The sequence below is a fragment of the Indicator indicator genome, chromosome 1 (genome assembly GCF_027791375.1).
Source record: "Indicator indicator isolate 239-I01 chromosome 1, UM_Iind_1.1, whole genome shotgun sequence".
Taxonomy (NCBI): domain Eukaryota; kingdom Metazoa; phylum Chordata; class Aves; order Piciformes; family Indicatoridae; genus Indicator; species Indicator indicator.
The window spans coordinates 86,184,705-86,208,489 of record NC_072010.1 but is presented as its reverse complement, the minus strand read 5'-3'; the positions used below and the strand labels follow the sequence as shown (position 1 = coordinate 86,208,489).

The following is a 23,785-nucleotide window of genomic DNA, read 5'->3' as shown; positions in this document are numbered from 1 at the left end:
TAGTTTTGTATACAAAAAAATGGTAGATTGATTTGTCTGTGTCCATGAGCAGTAGGTTTATAACAAGTACACATAGTCAGAAAAGCAAATCAGATGCTAGGAATTATAAGAAGAGGAACAGAGAATAACTCAGAGTTCTTTATTTCACTGTGTAAACTTGTGGTTCATCCACATATCGAATATTTTGTGTCTTGATCCTCTATTTCAGAAGCAGAATGTTTGAACAGGATAAGGTTCAGAAGGGGATAAAATAGGTGAGGAAAGATGTGAAATGACTTTCACAGCAGGCACAAACAAATAGTAGAAGTTTTGTTATGCAAAATGTGCATTTTAAGGGAGGAAGAGTGGCCCACAAAAACAATGTCTGGCATGGAAGGGGATCAACAGACGTTTATTTCTTCTTGTACAAGAAACTAGAAGTCACATGAGTAGGTTTTCATGGAACGTAGTTAGCATGGTTTTGATACTTCTTGCCAAAAGATTTGGTGTTGTAGATGTAAAAAGGTTACATGGCCTCAGGGAAAGTCCAGACAAGACCATGTGAAAGGGACCTATTAAACTTCACTCACTGGACAAATCCAGCCAAAGAAATCATCAGAGCTGAAAATAGTCTCCTGGGAGGGAATTAAAAGAAAAATATCATATATGCATGCCTTTTTCTTTCTTTCCTCTGACCAATTGTTAAGAGCTAGTGGACCTTGGTTTGAACCAGTGTAGCTATAATGGGTTTAAGTGAGTTGAAAAGCTGTCTGATATTGCCTGAAAATATTTATGTATTTGTTTATTTTATTTGTTACCACCCCTCCCTTCAAAACAGATGAAATTGACAGCTCCTCAATGTCAGATGATGATCGAAAGGAGGTCGTCAACATCCAGACATGGATAAATAAACCTGATGTGAAGTATAACTTCCCCTGTAATGAAGTAAAAGAAAATGGACACATGTTTCCCAGGTACTAGATTTAGTCCTAAGATAAATCAAAATGTCTGTATTGATGCATATTTTAAAAAACAAACAAAAAACAATAACATTGGGCAATTAAATTATTCTTTATATTAAACTAGGAAATGAAGGTGCAAGACTACCTAGCACAAAATGGTACCACTATAGATTCATAGATTCACAGAATGGTTTGGGTTGGAAGGGACCTTTAAAGATCACAGAATCATAGAATCAGTCAGGGTTGGAAGGGACCACAAGGATCATCTAGTTCCAACCCCACTGCCATGGGCAGGGACACCTCACACTAGATCAGGCTGACCAGAGCCTCATCCAGCCTGGCCTTAAACACCTCCAGGGACGGGGCCTCAACCACCTCCCTGGACAACCCATTCCAGGCTCTCACCACTCTCATGGAGAAGAGCTTCTTCCTCACGTCCAGTCTGAATCTCCCCACTTCCAGCTTCATTCCATTCCCCCTAGTCCTATCACTACTTGATAGCCTAAAAAGTCCCTCCCCAGCTTTCATCTAGTTCCAACCCCCTGCCATGGGCAGGGACACCTCCCACTAGACCAGGTTGCTCAAGGCCTCACCCAACCTGATCTTGAACACCTCCAGGGAGTGGGCGTCCACAACCTTCCTGGGATAATTTCAAAAAGCAAGGATCTTCCAGCATGAGGAAACCCTGAAAAAAGCACCATTTTCACCCTGTCTGCATGTCTGTACATTGGGTGGGCCTGCAGCATGCATTTGCACACAGAACTCTTATGGTTTTGCCCTGAATTAGACATTTGCAGAAGTTTTTTGTCATGAGTAATGAAGGTTAGTGCATGATTGCATTCTTTTACTTGCAGCATTATAGAATGGTAATTATGTGCAAAACCTAGTAAGAAGTTTGGCTTTGCAAGACAAGGTAGTAAGAAAAATAGTTTTAGTAGACAAAGGCTTATTTTTCAAGTCCAAATAGACCTGAATAGCTGTGGCTCCATTTTTTGTGTATTTGTCTCTGTGCCTTGTACTATGCATCCATCTTGCCCCTAAGATTCATTGGCCTTGTTCATTCTGCAAGAGCATAACACGATGCTTACAATGTTTTGGTTTCCCCAAGGAGTACAAATCCTTTTGAACATGGGTAACAGAAAACTATGCTGGGCTTTCTCTTCCATCATGGTCTGTTCTTTGCTTTATTGTTAATATTGGTTTCCCACTAGATTTATTTTACTTATTATATGATCAGTTGTCTGTCGTAGTGTTATTTCTCAAACTGAGTCTGAGCTCAGGTAGTGTGTTCCCACCAGTAGTTGAACCATGCATTTCTTCCATGAAGAAGGCAAAAATGGGTCTTGAACTAAGCTGGCAGATCAGTGTTTCCATGTTAATGCTTGTGACTGACAATCATGGAATGCTGGTGTGTCTATTTAGCTTAGGTCTGATGCTTCACATGTAGAGTTGCTGCTCTGTAGATGGAGGGATGGGTTTTGGGGTATAACTGAAGGATGAGAGGCTGGAGACATTTTCCCTACTCTGTATGTGATCTGACAAATTACTGGTAGTTGTGATCTTTGTTGATAGCATTCGTGGTGTGAACTGCTTGGTCTGCCTTGGTATGCTGTTAGGTGTTGCAGGGTGCTTATGGAGGAGGCTCATTTTCAAAAATGGCTATGATACAGTACTCAAGGAAAATGGGAGGTATTTTGTAGACCTTTCTTAAGAACAGATTTTTAAAGTGTTAAAATAGTTCCATAGCTTTGGGAAATGCTTTATCTAGCTCTCTCCATGTAGCTTGTTTGTGGAATTTAGCTTTCTAAATACCTGATACTTACTTCTTTAGCAAATTTAATTTGCATTTTTCTTTTCTCTCAAGTCATCTCCTTGTAACAGCAACTCATATGTACTGTTTGAGAGAGATTCCTTCACGAAAGGGTCTGGCTTACATACAATCTCGACAGGCACTCAACTCTGTAGTCAAAATCACATCCAAGAAGAAACACCCGGAACTGATCACCTTTAAATATGGAAATAGCAATACTTCAGGCATAGAAATTTTGGCAGTTGAAAGGTAAGCCGTCTCAGTAGGAGAGACAGACAGAAGATCTGTCTTTCTGTGGTATTTTAGATATCTATCCTCTCCTATGCACTGTCCAAGTTGTCCAGAAGCCTGACCTCCAAACTCTGACTCCCTGAAACATGGTTCCTGAAAGTTAGGTATTGCCATGCTAAAACATGTGCATGCTTATGACTGCAGAGAAGTCAGAAGGGTATTGGGCTTTTTTCACTGGTGTAGCCCATTTTTTTTTTTCTTGTCCAGCTGATGTCAGCAACTTTGTTAAAACGGTGCCATTTTGTCATGCTCTTCCTTGGAGAGAGGTGCTCTGTTTTCACAAGTGGGAAATGAGTTTTCTAGCTAATTAGGAAAATTGTTCTATGCCTGTTGCCTGCTTAGAATGAAATTAGTTTGGTAGTGGGTCAAACAAAGATAAATTGAAATGTTGCAGAAAACTTTGCTGCTTGTTGAATTAATCACCACCTTGTTGACTTGAGCAAATCCAAGAGATCATAAATAAACAATCTAGAACTATCTATAAGAATTTTTAAAACCTCAAAACTAAGGACTGCCATGCTTTGGTTGGATAGTGCTATCTGTCTTGAACTGTCCATCTATGCCATTAATGAAGACCTTTCCTTTTCTGGGATGGCCTGTGAAGTATTCCTAACAGTTCTAAGTTCATAAATGTACAGCGTTTCATACTATAAGCAGGAAATAAATGTTATGTACTCAGTTTTTCAGTATATTTCCCCCCTTCTTCGTCCTTATTTGCAGCAGAGAAAAAATGAAACCAAGAATTGTGGAAATGATACTCAATTTTATACTGAACTAATGATGGCTCTTCTAATTTTTGGGTTTTTTGTTTTTTTTAAGGTATTTGATTCCAAATGCAGGTGATGCTACCAAAGCCATAAAACAACAGATCATGAAAGTATTGGATGCCTTGGAGAGTTAATAAATAAAGACTTTGTAGAGAACAGTTTATAAAGAAGAAATAACCAAGATACTGTATGTGGACACAAGCTGACTGTTTCCTAACTGAATACTAACTTGAGAATTTTTCTGTTTGCTGATGGGAGTGCCTGAGTAGCAGGCCTAAGATAGGGTAAATTATTATCAATTTCTGAACAGGATTTTAAAACTTTTTTTTATTACTTTTTTGTTGTTGTTTTGAGGAAATGTTTATTATAATGGTCAGTTTGTTTTGTTTTTAATGCAGCCTTAATGTAAGTGATTTGCATCTTTGCAAGTGAAGATGCAGCTGGGTTCACGTTAAATGTATTAAAGGCATTGAAGCATTGTCAGGTATGGAGAAGCAGTTGAAAACAATGGGTTTTAAATTGGCTCACAGGATCACAGGATGTTAGGGGTTGGAGGGGACCTCTGGAGATAAAGTCCAACCCCTCTGCCAGAGCAGGACCATGTAACCATATAATCTAGTGCAGGTTGCACAGGAACACATCCAGACAGGTCTTGAAAGTCTCCAGAGAAGGAGACTCCACAACCTCTCTGGGGAGCCTCTTCCAGTGCTCTGTGACCCTTACAGTAAAGAAGTTCCTCCTCACATTGAGGTAGAACTTCCTGTGCTGTAGTTCATATCCATTATCCCTTGTCCTATCACAGGATGGAACTGAGAAGAGCCTGTCCCCTCCCTCTGGACACCCAGCCCTCAGATATTTATAAACATTTATTAAATCCCCTGTCTTCTCTTCTCCAGACTAAACAGCCCCAGGTCTCTGAGCCTGTCCTCATAGGGCACATGCTCCAGACCCTTAATCATCCTCGTAGCTCTCTGTTGGACTCTCTCGAGTATATCCCTGTCCCTCCTGAACCAGGGAGCCCAAAATTGGATGCAATATTCCAGGTGAGGTCTCACTAGGGCAGAGTAGAGGGGGAGGAGAATCTCCCTTGATCTGCTGGACACACTCCTTAATGCACCCCAGGATACCACTGGCCTTGGCCACAAAGGGCACATTGATGACCCATGGATAACTTGTTATCTACCAGGATTCCCAGGTCCTTCTCCACAGGGCTGCTCTCCAGCAGAACACCTCTCAGTCTGTACTGGTGCAGTTTATTATTCCTTCCCAGATGCAGGACTCTGCACTAATCCTTGTTGAACCTCATTAGGTTCCTCTTTGCTCAACACTCCTGTGTGTCCAAATCTCGCTGAACAACCACACAGCCTTCAGTTTGGTATTGTCAGCAAACTTGCTGAGCAGACACTCTGTCTGTCTGTCTGTCTCTTCATCAGTATCACTGATGAAGATGTTGAACAGGACCAGACCCAGCACTGATCTCTGGGGGACTCCACTAGTTACAGCTTTCCGTCTGGACTTAGCACCATTGACCACCACTATTTGGACTCTATTGTAACCAGTTCCTGATCCGTCTCACTGTCTTTTCTTCCATTCCATGCTTCCTGAGCTTGCTTTCAAGGATGTTATGGGAGACGGTGTCAGAAGCCTGGCTAAGGTCAAGGCTCCATTCCTTAGTCTATACATTCGATTTTGCCTGCTGAGTAGTATCAAGGTCTGATAAAAAGCTTAGGTTTATGAGCAGAGCAGATAAAAATCTTAGAAATGCTGATTCTTTCACATTTAACAATGGTTAAATCCAGCTTGGACTGCAGATAAATGGGAAATAATGCAAGTGGTTTGTAAAATTAACTTCTTTAAGAATGCCTGTGCACTGCTAGGTCTACATAAATGGAATGGGGCGTAAAGATATTCTTAAATATCAAAACATACCATGCACAATAACCTTTACTACAAGATTCTGATTTTTTTTTAATTATGCAAAATTTTGCATTTCATGGGTTGAGACCGTTTCTATTGTAAGGATGAATGTGTGCCTTGAAATGAATGCTTCATGACAAGAATATGACTGTTGAAAACAAGTTACCTTGCTTTTCAGAAACAAAATGTCTAAGATAACAATTAGACCTTTTTAAAACATTCAGTTGAGCACAGAAGTGTGCTCATCAAAGGTGTGCTTAGCATGAAAATCAGCACACACAAAAAGTTAAGAGATTCAAATGCAATATACCTGTGATAAATGTATTCGTTAGCTGTTGCTTTCATTGATTCAAGGATTTGTTTATATTTTTAACACCTTTTAAATGAGTTAGTTGGAGAGAAGGCAACCCTGTGATTGTTTATCAGCAGCTTTCCACTTGTTCCAGGAACAGTTCTCTTGTTTAAAATCTCGGTACAGGAAAGTCTTTATAGCTAAGGCATCAGCATCTTTGTAGAATGATGTGGAAATTACCGAAAAAAAAAAAGGTGAAAGAAAGATAATAGGGATTAGTTTTGCTGTGTGAAGTCTTTTGAGTGTTTGAATCAAAACATGTGAATTGGTACATCTTCAGGAGGTAAAATAAACTGAACTGACCTTTATAAAAAACAGGTATTCTAAGTTATTTTACTAGGAATCAAGCTAGGGCACTTTAATTCTGGAACTAATTCCTCCTCTTTTTTTTTCCTTAGTATCTGAGTAAACCAATAGAACTTGAACTGTTGAAAATATTTGCATGAAATTGCACCTGGGCCAACACACATGTATTTATAGTTTTGCCCAGCAGCTGTTGTATTACATTTTCCTCTTCCCACTCCCTGCTGAAAATATCCTGAAGAGTCTCTGACTCTGTGCCTACTTCAGCAATGAGATTTTTTTCATGTAAAGATATTTGTGTTACTGTTTATAAACTAGAACTGTAAATAAACCCTTACAATTTGAACATAACTTGTGCTGTCAGAAAGCATTTAGTTGCATACTGTGTGAACTCTCTGAATCAATTAAGAGTTTTTCCTGAAGGTACTTTGTGAAGTGGAAGTGAATTTGATCTTTGGAGTGGAAGAAGCTGATTATGGATCATAGGGAGCTATTTTCAGTGGCATCTTAATGTAAGTATTTTGGAATTTAGACTAATTTTATTAAAAATTTAAACAGGAGGGAGGCCTGCCAGTTAGCTACTGTATTCCCTCCTCATATGTAATTTTCTGTTCTGCCATCCTTTGGTTTAGTCAGTTTGGTCTGAGGTGTTTCCTGTACTGCTCCAAGGGAAAGACCAAAGAGTTTTTCTGTGGAAGGGAGGTTTATAACTGCTGCAAGAAGTGGTGGTTGTGCATATCATGCTGGTTATGCACTTCCTGTCTTTTATTTGGGCATGTTTCCTGAAAATGAACACGTGTATGACATTGATCACTGTGGGCCACCCATTTTCTCTTTAACCCTTTGTGTTACATGCTTTCAGTTTGTCGAGATAAATGAGAAATACTGTCTCCGCACAACATGAATCTACAGTTTTACAAAGATGCTTTAAAAAAGCCCGAGATTGTAAAATGTATCCATGAGGCAGCATGTAAGGGAAAATACTCAGTGTTTAAAGCTAGTACCACCACTATGGCAGTTACGGTTTTGGTTTGTACCTTAGGAGATGCTGTTCCAGGAAAGAAAGATGGGGATGTCCCAGGTGTATGAGTTACCTGTTAACTGGTGGAGAATTGCTGGGACAAGCTCTTACCAAATATAAGGCTGCTGGGGAAATAGCATGTTGCCACACCAACTCTGTGCTTAGTACCAGGAGATTGAGATGCACACTTCTGTTTTGCATGTTGCTGAAATAGCACTGCAGGAGTACTCCCAGCTCCCTGCCATCCACTGGCCTTAGAGAGGGGATTTGGTGTTGGAATACTTATCATAGAATTGGTTTGGTTGGAAAAGACCTTTAAGATCAACCATTCTCTAACTCTACCAAGTCTGATGCTGAACCATGCTCCTTAGCACTGCATCTCTGCCTCTTTGAAGCACCTCCAGGGATGGGGATTCAACCACCTCCTTGGGGTGTCTATTCCAGTGTTTGAGAATGAGAACCCTTTCAGTGAAGAAGTCTCTTTTAGTGTGCTTGGACTTCTCCTAACAGACCTAGGCTTGTTTAGGCTGGAAAGGAGAACTGAGAGGGGATCAGATCAATGTTTATAAAGAGCTGAAGGGTGGGTACCAAGAAGAAAGTACTAGTCTCTTTTCAGTGGTGTCCTGTGATAGGACAAGGGACAATGGATACAAATGAAACACTGGAAGTTCCACCTCAACGTAAGGAAACGCTTCTTTGCGGGAGCCCTGGGACCCACTGCTCGGAGCGGTTGTGGACCTCCTTCTCTGGAGCCTTTCCAAACCCATCTGGATGTGTTCCTGTGCAATGTGATCTAGGCGGACTTCCTTTAACAGGGGCGTTGGGCTCAATGATCTCCAGAGGTACATTCCAGCCCCTACCATCCTATTATTTTATGAATATCCAACCTAAACCTCTGGTGCTACTTCATCCCTTGCTCCTTCCTTCTCAGAACCCTCACTGTGCCGTTCCCTCAAACTGTCTGTGTGTGGAAGCTCTGTGAAACCGGTTCGAGGAAGCAGCCAGGCCTTCTAGCAGCGGTTTATGAACCGGTTCGAGCAAACCGCGCTGCGGGAGCAGCCTGAGAGCCGCATTTCTTCATTTCCGCCGGGGCTCCGGCCCCCGGCGCCGGTCGGCCCTTCCCAGCACCCCCCGCGCCGGGCGGGCCGCTCAGGCCTGCCGGGGCGGAGCCGGGGCGCGCGCGGATGCGGGCGGTGCGTGGAGCCATGGCCAGTGAGTGGCGGCGCCGCGGCCTCGCGCTCCCTTGCGCTCCCTTCCTCCCCCCGCGCGGCCCTGTCCGCCATTTTCTGGGGGTGCAAAAGTCGCCATGGGGTCGACTTGCCGCGCTATCACGGCTCCGGCATCCCGCCCCCAGCTGCTACCGGCTTCCCCACTCGCCTCGGGGCTCTCGCCGGAGTCGCCCACTCCCCCGTATGCCGGTCGCAGCCGCTTGCCGACCCTTTGTTGTCCCCACTGGGCCACTGTCCTCATAGTTGGTCGTGGGGATACAACGGGGGCGGGCCGTGGGTGGCTGCTGCCCGGTCCACTGTTCTCCGGGATCCCCAGGAGAGACTGAAAAGGCCTCAGTCCTGGGTGCTGCCTCCGAGCTTTTGGAGGAATGTGAAGGGGGACAGCCTCTTCTCCCTGGTGCAAGCGACAAGACTGGCAGAAATGGATGTAAGCTGCACCAAGGGAGGTTTAGGCTGGATATGAGGAAGAATTAGGAAATATTTCTTCACTGAAAGGGTTATTAAACTTTGGAACGGTCTGCTCATGGCAGTGGTGGAGTCACCATCCCTGGCGCCTAGGAACACGATTGAGTGGTGACATTGCAGTGTGGGGTCGAAGATTAAACTAGATGATCTTGAAGGTCTCTTCCAGCCAGGGATACACTGTGATTCACTGCCCTGGGCACTCTCGTTTTGCTCTGGGCTGTTTGGAGCTGCTGGCTATCCATCTCTCGGTACTGCTGTAATGATCTGCTGAAGAAACGTGCTCTAAACAAACCAGATATGCTTAGCTTCCGCTGATTTGGTTTTCCTTATAACGAAAGCGTTATACTGATACAAGCACGAGGCACTCTTTGATACACTTTTACCTGGTGTAGTTTGCTACAAGCTTATCCTAAAAGTTGCTTTTAAAGAAGCTTTTGAACCATCTTAGCAAGGCTGGAAGAAGCAATCTTAGGCTTCTGTTACTTCTTTGGATGATGAAAAACTGGGGGGAGGGGCTAACACAACAGACGATTGCATTGCCATTCAGCAAGACCTGGACAAGCTGGAGAACTGGGCAGAGAGGAACCTAATGATGTTCAGCAAGGGCAGGTATAGGGTCCCTTCCAACCCCTACCATTCCATGATTCTACATTTCAGTGTTTTTAAACAAAACTATGGCTTCAGGTATATGTATTCTGTTATAGCTGAGTTTTAATTTTGCCCTATGACAAACTCCAAACCTGAGACATCACAAAAGTGTGATTAATGATTTCCTGGTGTTTTGAACATAATGGAAAGGAAGTTTGATTTTTTTTTCCTAGTAGATTCTCTTAGTTTGGGGGTGTGGGGCTGTTGGGTTTTTTGGTTTTGTGGGGTTTTGTTGTTGTTGTTTTTGCAAAAGTTAATTTATGCTGAAATGTAAATCTTTAAGTGTCTCGTTTTTCTGAGCTAAAAGACATTCCCTAAATATGGGATCATTTTAGATGATTTTCTAGGTTAATCTGGAAGCTAACTGTGGTTACCTGTGTTCAAAATCTCAGTGAAGCTTTGTTTACTCAAATACTAAGAGTCTTTCACAATTAGAGTGGCAAAGTGAGCACTTAGTAATTTCCTTAAGCTCTGTAAAATTAGCTGTAAAGCTACCGAAGTGAAAACTACAGTAGGAGGAAAGATATTCTGTCTGGCTGTTCCTGATCTGATCTCATCCTCAACTGAATCAGTTCCTCCTCTTTTCCTGATTACTGAGGCTGTGTTGCTATTTCTTTATCCTAAATAGGATAAAGTTGGTGAGTATCTGACAGAAGAATTTTCCAGAGATGAGAGGTGCTTTGAAACTGGAGTATTTTATGAAATCAGAGCATTTTAATTCTTTCCTTTTTAAAAAAGAAGACAGTGGTACCTGATTAGGGTGTGTTTTCCTACAGCCTAAGGTACTAGAAGATTCATGGAAGGATGTCCCAAAGGGTCTGCACAAAACTTGATTTGATCTCTTCCACTTGTGTGCTTCAAAAGTCTGCAAATACAAATAGAGACCGTGCTGATGACAGTTTCAACTGTCACTTGGCTAGAACCAAATTGCAAATAAATGATCAGGAAAGATGTTTTCTTTATTTTTGTTGTGTTTGTTTGTTTGTTTTTTGGTTTTGTTTTTTTCTCTTTATATGTTTCCCAAGCTAGGTGTGATTTAGGGGAATGAAACTATTCCTGTACTTGATGCTTTTGAGATCATCCAGTCCTTCAGTTTACTCGTGGCACTATAGGACATACAGTGTTCATGGTGCAATGGGAACTGCAAAAAGGGGCTCCCAAAATGTGTAGCAAACTGGGAAGGAAGAATCAGGTCTAGGTGACTAGTGGTATCCCTCTATATCACACAGTATCTAACAGAGCTTGGGTACTGTCTGGGCTGAGTGTTACTAGCATCTGAGGTCTGATCTTCAACCTGAGGAAATGATGGCAATGGATAGTTCCCATTAGCAAGCCTAGGTTTAAATGTTCTCCCTGTGTCAAGAGACTGTTTACAGAATCACAGGCAGACCCTGAAATAAGTTGGAAGTGGTTTGTGTATATGTCAATATATAAGCAAGTTTATTTTACATACTCCTTAGTGAATTCAAATTTTGAAGAGTTTTTCCAAGGGAAATTGTGCTGGCTAACTTATTTTCTTTTCTGCCACTAGACTTCCGTCTGGCTCTCATTCAGCTTCGTGTATCTGCGGTTAAATCAGATAACCTCCAACGAGCCTGTGAGCTGGTGAGAGAGGCATCAGCTAAAGGAGCAAAAATTGTGGCTCTGCCTGTGAGTAAAGATCATGGTCTACTTAGCACCTATACCTCAAACCCTTGGAAACATCTTTCTAGTATTACCAATGCATCATATATTTCCACTTCTTTCTGGATAGCTTAGATGAGGCTTCAACACAGGAAAAAAAAAAGCAACAGGCTTTTTGCCTAGCAGCAGACTTAAGAGGGGGGGAAATGAGAAAAAATCTTAAAAGCAGATTGTATTTTTTGTGTTGTAGTCTTCTGTGCTAAAAATGTAGGAAAAGGTGATTTTCAGCTAAAAAGTGTTAATATGAAGATAAAATAGATATGTGGTGATTCTCTGCCGTAGTAATTCCAGATGTGATTGTACATGAGAAACAAAATAGTTTTTATGCATTTCCAGTGGGTTATTTGTGGCTGAATTATGATTAAACTCCATTTCTCTTGTGAGTTCCTTACATGTAGGAGCATAAGTAGCCACTTCAAATTGCAGATCATTTCTGATTTGTCTTTTGGACTTCAGCCATGATTACTGTCCTGGATTTTCACACAGATGAGTGCATTGGCAACGAGATGACTTGCCTAGGGCAGCTTGGAACTTTTTTCTTGCCTTCATGGAGGTATCTGTGTTAGTTCTGTGCTCTGCAGCATCTGACTAAGGAGTACAATGTTTTGTCTGGGTCAGCTTTAGGTCTGAATGTTTTATACTGCTGTCACAAGTGAAGCATTAAGCAACCTTTCCAGCTCCTCTGTGATAACACAGCTCTTGTGTTGGAAATCTGACCTTTGATTATTCTGACTGGGCCTCCTGCACTGAGATCATGTGTACAGACATTGAGTTTTCCAGACCTGTGTAATTGAGATACTCACTTTGCCAATGCTAACTTATGCTTTTAGAGTAAAAATTGTCAAACAACGGCAAAGTGTTTCACAGACTTTTGGGAGGTGAATTTTGTACTGGCATTAAGACATGCATGTGTAATATTCTCTTCCCACCTCCCCAGAATTATTTGTTGTTTTGTTTTGTGGTTTTTTGTTATTTGTTTGGTTTTGGTTTGTTGGGTTTTTTAAGTCATACTGAGAAAAGGAAAAAAAATAAAACCAGAGCCTTTTTCGATCTAGAAGTTGGTAGAAAGCAGTTCAGAGATCTGTCCCTGTATTTTTACCACTTTGGAGAGCACAGGACTAGGTCACCTGTTTAGACAGTCTGCAGTTTTGTTTGAGCATCAGCTTATGAACTGCAACCGCAATCTTGCACAGAACTCCTGTTCTCTTGAACCCATGGTTTCAGTACTGCTGACATTGACACTGCAAGTGGCAAGATGAAGGTGGAGTCAGCTAGCATTGCTTTCATTTCCTTCAAATTCAGGGAAGGTCATTTCACAGCTTCTGGAGACTTCCTATCTTACCTCTTCCATCTGCAAATTCTGTTGTGGGATAGCTGGCACCTGCAGGCCCAGTGTCTGTATATGGGGCAAAAACATCTGTCCAGTTTGGGTTCAGTTATTCCAGTTCAGAAGAATCTGTTCCAGTTGTTAAGATGTATGCTTGAGTGGTTAAGGCATAATTATTTATTGAGCTATTCACAACTTGATGGGGTTTTTGTTTGGTTGTTTTTTTGGGGGTAGGTAGGTTTTATTTTTCTGTGTTCCTGGGGGTTTTTTTTGGGTTGTGGGTTTTCTGTTGTTGTTTTGGGGTTATGTTGGTTGGTTGGAGTTTGTTTGTTTGGTGTTTTTATTTTGTTTGTTTGTTTGTTTGAGGGCGGGGGAGTCTTGTTACAGCTTCCAGTGAGCAAAGGTAATAACGGAGGTAGATGCTTGTGCTGGGAATCATTTGCTGAAGAGTAGGCACTGGTGCTGTTTGATAGCTTATCTGTGGCCTTCAGCTGTGCTCCTGCAGGGGGCAAAAGTGTTGAGTGAGGGTGTCTTACGTTCTCACAGAGCTGGCAGATATAAGGCAGAGTAAGAGTTCTAGATATCTTGGGTATCACAAATACCACTAGGCATCTAAACTGCTCTGTTAGTCTAGAGATTATGGATGTAGTTCTGAGGGATAAAAAAATCTGTAACTAGAGCCTAGGACAGAAGATACTGTTCAGTTGTGAGGAAATGATGTTTAAAAGGTTATTTTATCAAAAGAATAAGTATGGACAAGCATGAGAATTTCACAGGTTTGATAGGATCTATTTAGCTTGTAACTTGTCAAATGAGCTAGGTGGAATGTGGCTCATTGTTCTGATGAACATCCCTAATTATCTTGCTGAGTCTAGAATAGCAAGTGTGCTACCCTTGCTACTCGCAGCTTGTGTGGTGCTCCTAGCTAATATTCTGTTTCACACACATTCACACCAACACACCCACTGCATTTGCTCTGTCATGCCTTTCTGGACTCCTAATATTTCCTGATTTTACTTATTGAGATCTTGTAACTAAAGATTGTATGAGAAGAGAGCTGGCAGGGGACTGTTTAGAAGGGCTGATAGTGATATTATGAGAGGGAATGGATTTAAGCTCGAGGAGGGTAGATTTAGACTGGATATTAGGAAGAAATCCTTTACGGTGAGGGTGGTGAGACACTGGAACAGGTTGCCCAGGGAGGTCATGGATGCCTCCTCCCTGGAGGTATTCAAGGCGTGATTGGACAGGGCCTTGAGCAGCCTGGTCCAGTGGAGGGTGTTCCTGCCCATGGCAGCGGGGTTGAAATTTGATGATCTTCAAGGTCCCTTCCAACCCAAACTGTTCTATGAATCTATGAACATTGTTAGGTCAAGCACATGCCTTTGCAGTGGCATTAGTTGGATTTTAACTTTGCTTGCCCCCTTCTTCCCCCCTAATTCTAGGAATGCTTTAATTCTCCATATGGAACCCAGTATTTTAAGGAGTATGCAGAGAAGATCCCTGGGGATTCGACTCAAAAGCTCTCAGAAGTTGCAAAGGAGTGCAGCATATATCTCGTTGGAGGTAGGTAACTCATAGTAACTGTCCTATTGAGGGGAAAAATGGACAATGTCTGTTAGTGCCATGGGATCAAAATTCCATATAATACAGCAGGGAAAATCTTTGTTGTGGCCTTTACCTAGGTTCTATTCCAGAAGAAGATGGTGGAAAGCTGTATAACACATGCACTGTCTTTGGGCCTGATGGTGCTATGTTGGCAAAACATAGGAAGGTAAGATGGGAGAATCTGATTATTAAAAGGTTTATCAGCATTGTGGCAGAAATTAATTAGTTTGTGTCTAAATATTATGTGAATAATTAGATTCTTGCATTAATAGTAACCTGTGCACTGTCAGTAACATTGCATGTCATTTTAATGTGGAACATGGAAACACCCCTTCCAAAAGTGGTGATAATTTTTTTCTGGACGAGGATGACAAAAAGCAGAAGGCATAATTGGCTTTTCCGAGATGCTGGGAGCATTGTGGTAGAAAGCAAATCGTGATGCAACTTATCTGCGTACCTTGGTCTAGATCTAAAAGCTAGTGCCATTAAAGTGGGATCAGGATTTTCCCTCAGGTTCCCAGTGGATTTAGTCCTTCCGTTAACCATAAATACTCTTCCTTGTGTGCTATGTGTAATTGATGCAGACAAATGAAGTCCAAGGTCCATAGTTAAGCTGTGTCTCCCGTTCATGGCAGGTGTTTGCTCACTGTGATCTTCAACCTCAACATGGCTTTGTGAATGCTGAGAAACTACCTCCTACTCATAACTGCAGCATACAGTTTCTGCTAATCTGGCTGTGCATACAGGTTTTGCTCCTTAGGTGACCAACAGCTTATTTATTTATAGGAGAGAAGAAGGAAAAAAATCAAGAAAGATAATGAAAGGTTACTCTGAGCAAATCACAGAATGGTAGGGGTTGGATGTGACCTCTGGAGATCAAGTCTGACCCCCTGCCAAAGCAGGCTCACCTAGGGCAGGCCACACCGGAATGTGTCCATGCAGGTTTGGAAAGTCTCCAGAGAAGGAGACTCTGCCACTTCTCTGGGCAGCCTGCTCCAGTACTCCAGCACTGTCAGAGCGAAGAAGTTTTTCGTCATGTTGAGGCGGAACTTCCTGTGAAAAGAGACAGGCCGCTTCTTCTTGACACCTACCCTTCAGATATTTCACAGTATCACAGCACACTAGAGTTTGGAAGGGACCTCCAGAGATCATCAGGCCCAACTCCCCTGCCAAAGCAGGATCATAGAATCATAGAATAGTATCATAGAATTGTTAGGGTTGGAAGGGACCACAAGGATTATCTAGTTCCCACCCCCATGCCATGGGCAAGGACACCTCCCACTAAATCAGGTTGCCCAGAGACACATCTAGCTTGACCTTAAAAGCCTCCAGGGATGGGGCCTCAACCACCTCCCTGGGCAACCTATTTCAGTGTCTCACCATCCTCATGGTGTAAAACATCTTCCTAACATCCAATATGAATCTACCCACTTCTAGTTTTGCTCCATTCCTCCTAGTCCTGTCACTACCTGACATCCTAAAAAGTCCCTCCACAGCTTTCTTGTAGGCCCCCTTCAGACACTGTAAGCCCACAATAAGGTCTCCTCGGAGCCTTCTCTGCTCCAGACTAAATAGCCCCAACTCCCTCATCAGTCTGTCCCCATAGGAGAGGTGTTCCAGCCCTCTGATCATCCTTGTGGCCCTTCTCTGGACATCCTCTAGCATGTCCAGAATCTTGTAATAGGGGCTCCAGAAGTGGGTGCAGTACTCCAGGTAGGGTCTCACCAGAGCAGAGTAGAAGGGAAGAATCACCTCCCTTGCCCTGCAGCCCAGGATCTTGTTGGCTTTCTGGTCTGCAAGTGCACACTGGTGGCTCCTGTTGAGCTTCTCATCCACCAGCACCCCCAAGTTCCTTTCTTCAGGGCTGCTCTCCAGCCAGTCACTGCCCAGCCTGTATTTGTGCTTGGGATTGCCTCGACCCAGATGCAGGACCCTGCGCTTGGTCTTGTTGAACCTCATGAGGTTGGCTTGTGCCCACCTCTCCAGCCTGTCCAGGTCCCTCTGGATGCATCCCTTCCCTCCAGCATGTCTGCTGCACCACACAGCTTGGTGTCATCAGCAAACTTGCTGAGGGTGCACTCAATGCCACTGTCCATGTCGCCAAGAAAGATGTTGAACAAGACTGGTCCCAGAACTGATCCCTGAGGGACTCCACTTACAAAGAAGTCATTGAGAACTTCAGTGTTCTCCATGTCACTTGTCACCACCTCCCCTGTTTCCTTTCTGAGGGGGCCCACACCTTCCCTAATCTTTTTACCATTAATATGCCTATAGAAATTTTAACTGTTCCCCTTGATCTCCCTGGCTGGATTTAATTCTAACTGAGCTTTAGCTTTTCTAACCAGGCTCCTTTCAGCTCAGGCAGCTTCCTTATATTCCCCCCATTCTAGCTGTCCTTTCTTCTACTCCTTGTAGAGTTTCTTTTTGTGTGACAGTGTATCCAGGAACTCCTTGCTCATCCAGGAAGGTATTCTAGCATTCTTTCCTGCTTTCTTCTTTGTGGGTATACTTTGCTCCTGGGCACAAAGAAGGTGATCCTTGAATACTGAGCAGCTGTCCTGGTCCCCTCTTCCCTCTAGGGCTTTGTCCCACAGTACTTTGGCCAGCAGATCCCAGAAGCAATCAAAGTCTGCATGCCTAAAGTCAAGGGTTGCAAGCTTGGGATATGTCCTCCTAGTTGTCCTGAGGATCTCTGCAGCCAAGGTTATCCTTGAGCCTCACATTGGTCACCAGCCCTTCTCTATGGGTGAGAACAAGGTCCAGCATAGCACCTTTTTTCATTGGTTCCTCTACCATTTGGAGGAGGAAGTTGTCATCTATGCATTCCAGGATCATCCTGGATTGCTGGTGCCTTGCTGTTTTGTCCCTCCAGCAGATGTCAGGGTGGTTGAAATCCCCCATGAGGACCAGGGCTTGTGCCCGTGAAGCCACTTCTATTTACCTGTGGAGGGCCTCATCTGCTTGGTTCTGCTGGTCAGGTGGCCTGTAGCAGACCCCTACAGTAACATCTCCTTCCCCTGTCTTCCCTTTAATCTTCACCCATACGCTCTCAACCAGCTCATCATCCTTCCCCAGGTGGAGCTCCACTGATTCCAGTTGGTCACTGATACAGAGAGCAACACCTCCTCCTCTCCTTCCCTGCCTGTCCTTCCTAAAGAGCTTGTACCCATCTATCCCTACATTCCAGTCGTGGGTATCATCCCACCAAGTTTCAGTAATAGCCACTATGTCATGGCATCCCAGCAGCACAGTGGCCCTTAACTCATCCTGTTTGTTGCCCAAGCTGTGTGCATTAGCATAGAGGCACTTCAGCTGGGCACCCTGTGTCACCCTCTTGGGTGAATCCCCCTTGATTACCTTGGAGTGTCCCAGTGCTTCGTCCTTGGCTTGCCTCAGTTGAGAGCCCTTGCTAGCACTCCATCCCTCTGCCTCTGGTGAGATGCCCCAATGTTTGTCACAGGCAAGCATGAGATTAACAACCCCTTCCCCCTTCAAATCTAGTTTAAAGCCCTGTCAATGAGCCCTGCTAACTTCTGCCCTAGAATCCTTTTCCCCCTCTGGGACAGGTGCATCCCATTGGTTGCTTGCAGTTCTGGTGCCCTGTAAACTGTGCTGTGATTATAAAATCCAAAGCCCTGTCGATGACACCAGTCCTGGAACCATGAATTGACCTGTTGGCTCTTCCTAAATGTTCCCTGGTCCATTGCTGATGTCAGAGGGATGGAGGAGAACACAACTTGAGCTCCTGATCCCTTTAGCAGTTGCCCCAGGGTCCTGAAGTCTCTTTTAATTGATTATGAGCCTTTCACTCCTGCATCATCACTACCCACCTGAAAAAACAGAAGTGGGTAATAGTCTGAAGGACTTACAAGGGTGGGAAGGAGTAGTCTTGAATGTGTCCAGGGAAGGACACTCCACAACCTCTCTGGGCAATCTGTTCCAGTGCTCCATCACCTTCACTGTACAGAAGTTTCTCCTCATGCTGAGGTAAAATCTTCTATGTCCAAGCTTGTACCCATTGTTCTTTGTCTTATTATTGCACACCACTGAAAAGAGATTGGCCCCCTCCACTTGACACCCACCCCTCAGATATTTATAGATATTGTTCATATCCCCTTTCAGTCTTCTCTTCTCCAGACTAAACAGCCTCAGGGATCTCAGTCTCTCTTCACAGGGGAGGTGCTCAAGTCCCCTAATCATCCTTGTGGCTCTCTGTTGGGTTCTGTCCAGCAGGTCCCTGTCTTTCTTGAACTGGGGAGCCCAAAACTGGACACAGTATTCCAGATGATGGTTCACCAAGGCAGAGTGGAGGGGCAGCAGAACCTCCATTTACCTGCTGGACACATTTTTCTCAGTGCACCCCAGGATACCACTGGCCTTGGCCACAAGGGCACATTGATGTCCCATGGATAACTTACTTTCCACCAGCACTCCAAGGTCTTTCTCGATGGAGCTGCTTTCCAACAGGTCAACCTTTAGTCTGTGCTGGTTCACAAATGGGGTGGTGCAGCTATTAGTTTATTTTGCACTTAGCCAGATTATTAGATCAGGTTCTGAAGTACAATGTTGCCTTTCACCACACCAGTGTGCATGCCTGGTTATATTATTTGTAGCATGAATGCAGGTTTGTATTCTGTAAATATGAAGGAATGATAATACAAACCCTGTTGAATTTGAAGGAATAATGATATAAAACCAGCTGTGTTAGGAAGGTCTGGTGAGGAACAGAATCTTCCATTGCAGATGAGACATAAAGTCTGTCTGCAAGAGCTAAGAGGCATCTACATAGCTGAAGGCAGGGAACCTTTTTTTTTGAGAAATTTTGCAGGAATGGGACTCAAATCTTACAGAGGAAAATACTACCTGCTTTCACATATTTTAAAATCATCCTGATATATTGAAGACATTTTATATGTATCCTTTCTTTTGCAAAATTAATGATTAGATGAAGTCACCTAGCAATTTTGAAGAGATACTCCCCGTGATGTAGACGTAGAGCCATACTACAAATTTGTTACATTTCTTTTTAACTGCTTTCTTATTACTACATGGGAGCAGGATAGGGCATTCTTTTTGGTAAGCAATATAAATCATAGAATTATAGAATGGCTTAAGTTGGAAGGGACTTTGGAGATCATCTGCTCCAGTGTTTGATATGTGTATCACTTGAGTCACAGGCATTATGTGTGTTGTTTACAACTGTCTTTTTTTTTTTTTTTAATTTCCAAAATAATTTCAGACATAAATCTCTGTAAAGAAGAAAACTTCTTTAAATCATCTTTAGGAGATCTCAGAATATTAAGCTATGTTTAGTTGGGATCCCAAAAGAGTAACTACAGAAAACACATGCCTAATAGAAGCTCAAATACCAAGCAGATAAATTGTTATTAATTGTTTTTAATCATACTATAATTACAGGTTCATTTGTTTGACATTGATATTCCTGGGAAGATACAATTCAAAGAGTCTGAAACACTGAGTCCAGGGAATAGTTTTTCCATGTTTGATACTTGTGAGTATAAGACAAGCCCTCAGAAGCTCTACCACAGTCACACTACAGTCATTCTGGAATTCTCTTCCCCCTCCTCCTCCCCAGCAATGGATTTTGAGACTGTCATATTTGTGTTAGAGATTTGACAACCATGGCAAATATAGTTTAAGTTTGTCCCAAGTGCCTGTGTCAGTTCTGAAAATTTAAAGGCAACGTGATTGCACAAAGACAGAGTAAAAGGGGTTGAAGCATATATCATGAGACTTCCCTTAATAGATAATGCTCCTTATTGATTTGTTTATGAGAAATTACTGCCATTTAAAAATTTTTATAGCAGTTACATCTTCTAAAACATGGTTTGGAAAAGAATATATGTAGCAAACAGCCACGCTGGTATAGTTTGATTTGAGCATGGGATAGTAATGGAGACAACTATCTGTAAATCCCATTCCAACATTCTTGAATCAATCACAGCAGATAAAAAAGCAAGGCACCTAATCTGTACCCTACTCCTCACCCCAATGTCCAAAAATTGTGTCCAGTTTACTAAGCTCTCCAAAGAGTCTTGTCTCCCATGGTCACTTTTTCTTCCTGCTGTAAGAAAGTCCATGACTCTAGTTTCTTCAGTCCATGAAGAGCAGTGAGTGCTTTATTCTCTTGAAAATAAAGAAATTGAGAAACCTACAGCTGAATCAGAGAGAAATACATAACACTAAAACCTGATATAACATGATTTTGTGGAAGTGGCTGGTTTTAAAGGCTTTCACCATGAATTCTTATCTGCCTTCAATAGCCAGTGCTTGTTACAGATAAGGACAGGCATTTAAATACAGCTCCTTTTGATACTGTGAGACGTGAAATAACAGCTGGCAGGGTGGATACAGGGAGTTCTGTGACTGCTTTTGTGCACTTGTGATAGAGATATGACTTGTCTCTTGTGTTTTGAGAACAGCATTCTGTAAAGTGGGCCTGGGCATCTGCTATGATATCAGATTTGCTGAGATGGCTCAAATCTATGGACAAAAAGGTGAGGCTGGGTCACCTAATGGAGCATGGTCATCCCCAAGGCCAGAACTCTGCAGGGCTGGTTCAGGGTGGCACATACTGGGCAATCTGTGTGATCAGTCTCTCTTCTCCTCACTCAATAACAGAAGCTGCATCTTGTGGCCAAGACTTCTATTCAAATGAGTGTCTGTTCTTGTTGAGTAAAGTAACAAGCATTTCCTGAGACACCTTTGTGATGGAGATGGGTATATATCCCTGCACTGCCAGTGTGTCACAGGGCTGTGCTGATCACCTGTGGACAGACTCTGCTTCGTTCTGTTTGGGGTAGAGGTTGGGAAGTACTTCAGAGGAAGCTCACCCTGAGTCTCGATGTGAAGGGCCACTCTGTGATAAAGCACCTTCCATTTAATGATGGTTAGGTTCTAATTGTCTTTGAATAAAGGTTGCCAGCTGCTGATATATCCAGGGGCTTTTAACCTGACCACAGGACCAGCTCATTGGGAACTGCTGCAAAGGGGACGGTAAGAACAAATTAACAGCATATTCACTTGCAGAGGGAGCTATAGCATGTGAAACTGAACTGCTCTTGTGTTCCAAATGCATCAGAAGTGGTGCTGCAGGGACACCCTGCTATTGGAGCTGCAGCATTCTCCAAGCCTTGCATGAAACATGAAAATGCTGTCAAGCAGAAAAGCAGGACATGCTTATCCTTCACTCCTGCCGGCCCTTCCATAGTTATGCCTTTTCAAGGACCTTCCCCATGGCTCTGTAAGCACCCTTCACACACAAACAAGCTGGTAGACAGAAGACCCAATAAATGCTTGAGGACTACTCTAATTACAGATAGAAATAGATCCTGAGATTCCTGAATGCAGTATTATTTATTCATTTGGTCAGCTTCAGTCAGCTTTGCTACATACTGTATGAACATGTAATTCATTCTACCCACTAGCTCTGGAGCAGGTGCCAGAGACTTGTCTTTCCAGGTTCTGCTCTCTCTGACCTTCATATCATTTACAATTTAGATAGAGTCCTCAGGATGATGTGTAGCTTGACTGTTGGAGTGAATTCTTTGTCTTCTGCTTAATTGGTGGTATAAAAAAAAACCTTCTCACTTTCTCCCTGCTTCCCTCATCTTTCTGTGAACACAGAGCTGTTGATAACCAAGTCTATGTAGCTACTATATCTCCTGCTAGAGATGAAAAAGCATCCTATGTTGCTTGGGGACACAGCACTGTAGTAAATCCATGGTAAGTTCTGGGAAAAAAAAAAGTGAAAAACAACCCAATTTTCTTTGTTAAAAATACATTTTGTTTGGATCACATTTCAGTCTTGCATTTTCATCTACTCTTAAAAATGTCATAAGTTCTTGGTAAAAAAGCACATGAAACTTAAGCTATACATTCTCAAAATCATTTAAAAAAAAAGTCTGACTGAAAACCAAGAAATAAACTACAACTACTTGAACACTATGTATTCTTCTTGGTAGCAAAGAAGCTCCTTAATACTGGTATTTAGCAGTAGTCAAGCTGCTGACCTTTTCAACTTGTGCCTGAAATTCAGTCCATTATATATGCATTATGGCAGTTCTCTGTGCAGGACTGAACCATTTTAAACAGCTTACACCAAACAATTTCATTTCCTCAAAGAACAGCACTGCTTTGACATGAGAAAGAACAAGAAGTTGCTTTCAGGTAGGTAAGAGACATATTCTGACTTAAGCAGAAGTCACTCAGGTACACAGGAGGTAAAAGTGACCAAATCTTAATGCAGTTTTTTTTCTTTCAAATAAATCCACTGATTGTTCTCATCTGGATGATTGCAAAGTAAGAAAAGCTTGATCAGTGTCTTGAACTTTTAACTTTATATGATGACAGCTGTGATAGAGCACCTAGTAGGAGACATGGTGAATAACCTTCAGTAGTACACTCCTAGTGAAAGGCAGTAGCATCTGAAAGGGGAAGGTGTTAGTCTTTGCCATGTATGGTTGTCCCTAGTGAAGCTGTTTCTTTTCCTTTGAGGTATGGTCCATGCTCTCTATAGCTCTCAGAGTTGTCCTTACCATGATTTTTGATCTTTGGAAACATATTTATGTTAAGTATGCATATTTCACATATGAAATGTGTGACATAAAGCCTGGAAGCCATTTCTGTCATGCCAGAGTTATGAATTATGATGCTATTTTTAGGACAGCCCTGTCTTTACAGCCACAGATATCAGGGGTAGGAACTCAATTCTGTGCAAACAGCAGCAACTGGACTGATGCCTTGAGCCCTCTGTGTTAATGCTGTGAACAAATGTGCTTCATTTTGCAGGGGTGAAGTCATAGCCAAAGCTGGGGCTGAGGAAACAGTTGTATACACAGATATAGGTAAGAGTAAAGCCTTTGGGGTTTTTCTTTCCTGCTTACTTTCTTGAGCACAGATCATGAGACTAAGGAGAGACTTTTTTTTAAAGCCTGATGCAACGTTCCCATCTCTTCTCTGGCTTTGCTAAAGCAAGAACAAGCAGCCCTTGAGTAGAGTTTTCCAGTTTCCTTACTTTTGAGGAAGCTGCCACCTTGGGAAAGAGCAACACTAAGGATTCCTTGAGCTCTGGCTATACCCATTTGCAGTTCCCCGCACATCCATTCTCCATAGAAGCTGCTCTTTTCTCTGCCTTAACTCAGAGCAAGTTAGGAGCTTTCCTTTTTGACTGCTGTTCTAATAGCTCTTTCTTCCTCCCCTGCAGATCTGAAGAAACTTGCAGAAATACGTCAACAAATTCCAATTTTAAGCCAGAAGCGTTGTGACCTCTATGGTGTAGAGATGAAAAAGTGAAGGATGGCTCAGCAGGGAAGGCTCAGTTGGCACAGTGGCTGCTGTTTTCATCTTGGGAAGGATTCCTGTATGAGTTGCTCCAAAGTCTACTACTACAAGTAGTAGTTA

General features: G+C 42.7%; 2 protein-coding genes across 4 annotated transcripts in view; both read left to right on the top strand.

Annotated features, from left to right (window-relative positions):
- Nucleotides 1–4,450, top strand: part of TBC1D23 (TBC1 domain family member 23) — a 36,497-nt gene extending 32,047 nt beyond the window's left edge. For both annotated transcript variants that reach the window (XM_054398603.1, XM_054398526.1), the window contains 3 exons: nucleotides 818–953; nucleotides 2,806–3,000; nucleotides 3,862–4,450. In XM_054398603.1, the coding sequence (XP_054254578.1) occupies nucleotides 818–953; nucleotides 2,806–3,000; nucleotides 3,862–3,943 (413 nt within the window). In that variant the 3' untranslated portion in view covers nucleotides 3,944–4,450. The remainder of the gene's footprint in view (nucleotides 1–817; nucleotides 954–2,805; nucleotides 3,001–3,861) is intronic.
- On the top strand, nucleotides 935–23,711 carry NIT2 (nitrilase family member 2). 2 transcript variants are annotated; one of them, XM_054398714.1, is made up of 10 exons: nucleotides 935–953; nucleotides 11,276–11,394; nucleotides 14,200–14,320; nucleotides 14,440–14,528; nucleotides 19,781–19,874; nucleotides 20,806–20,880; nucleotides 21,301–21,379; nucleotides 22,010–22,108; nucleotides 23,174–23,229; nucleotides 23,589–23,711. In XM_054398714.1, exons 1-10 carry the CDS (start codon nucleotides 935–937, stop codon nucleotides 23,675–23,677), a joined length of 840 nt encoding a protein of 279 aa, XP_054254689.1. In that variant the 3' UTR covers nucleotides 23,678–23,711. The 2 variants fall into 2 exon arrangements, with proteins under 2 accessions (XP_054254689.1, XP_054254761.1); XM_054398786.1 differs by lacking the exon at nucleotides 935–953 and adding an exon at nucleotides 8,587–8,614.
- The last annotated feature ends 74 nt before the right edge of the window (nucleotides 23,712–23,785 follow it).

What these genes read in the sequence shown, in the direction of transcription:
- NIT2 (XM_054398786.1), top strand. Translation starts at nt 8,587, where the DNA reads ATGCGGGCGGTGCGTGGAGCCATGGCCA. An exon ending in GGTGCGTGGAGCCATGGCCA is followed by an intron (nt 8,615 to 11,275) that starts GTGAGTGGCGGC and finishes TTCTGCCACTAG; the next exon opens with ACTTCCGTCTGGCTCTCATT. An exon ending in AGTTGTATACACAGATATAG is followed by an intron (nt 23,230 to 23,588) that starts GTAAGAGTAAAG and finishes CCTCCCCTGCAG; the next exon opens with ATCTGAAGAAACTTGCAGAA.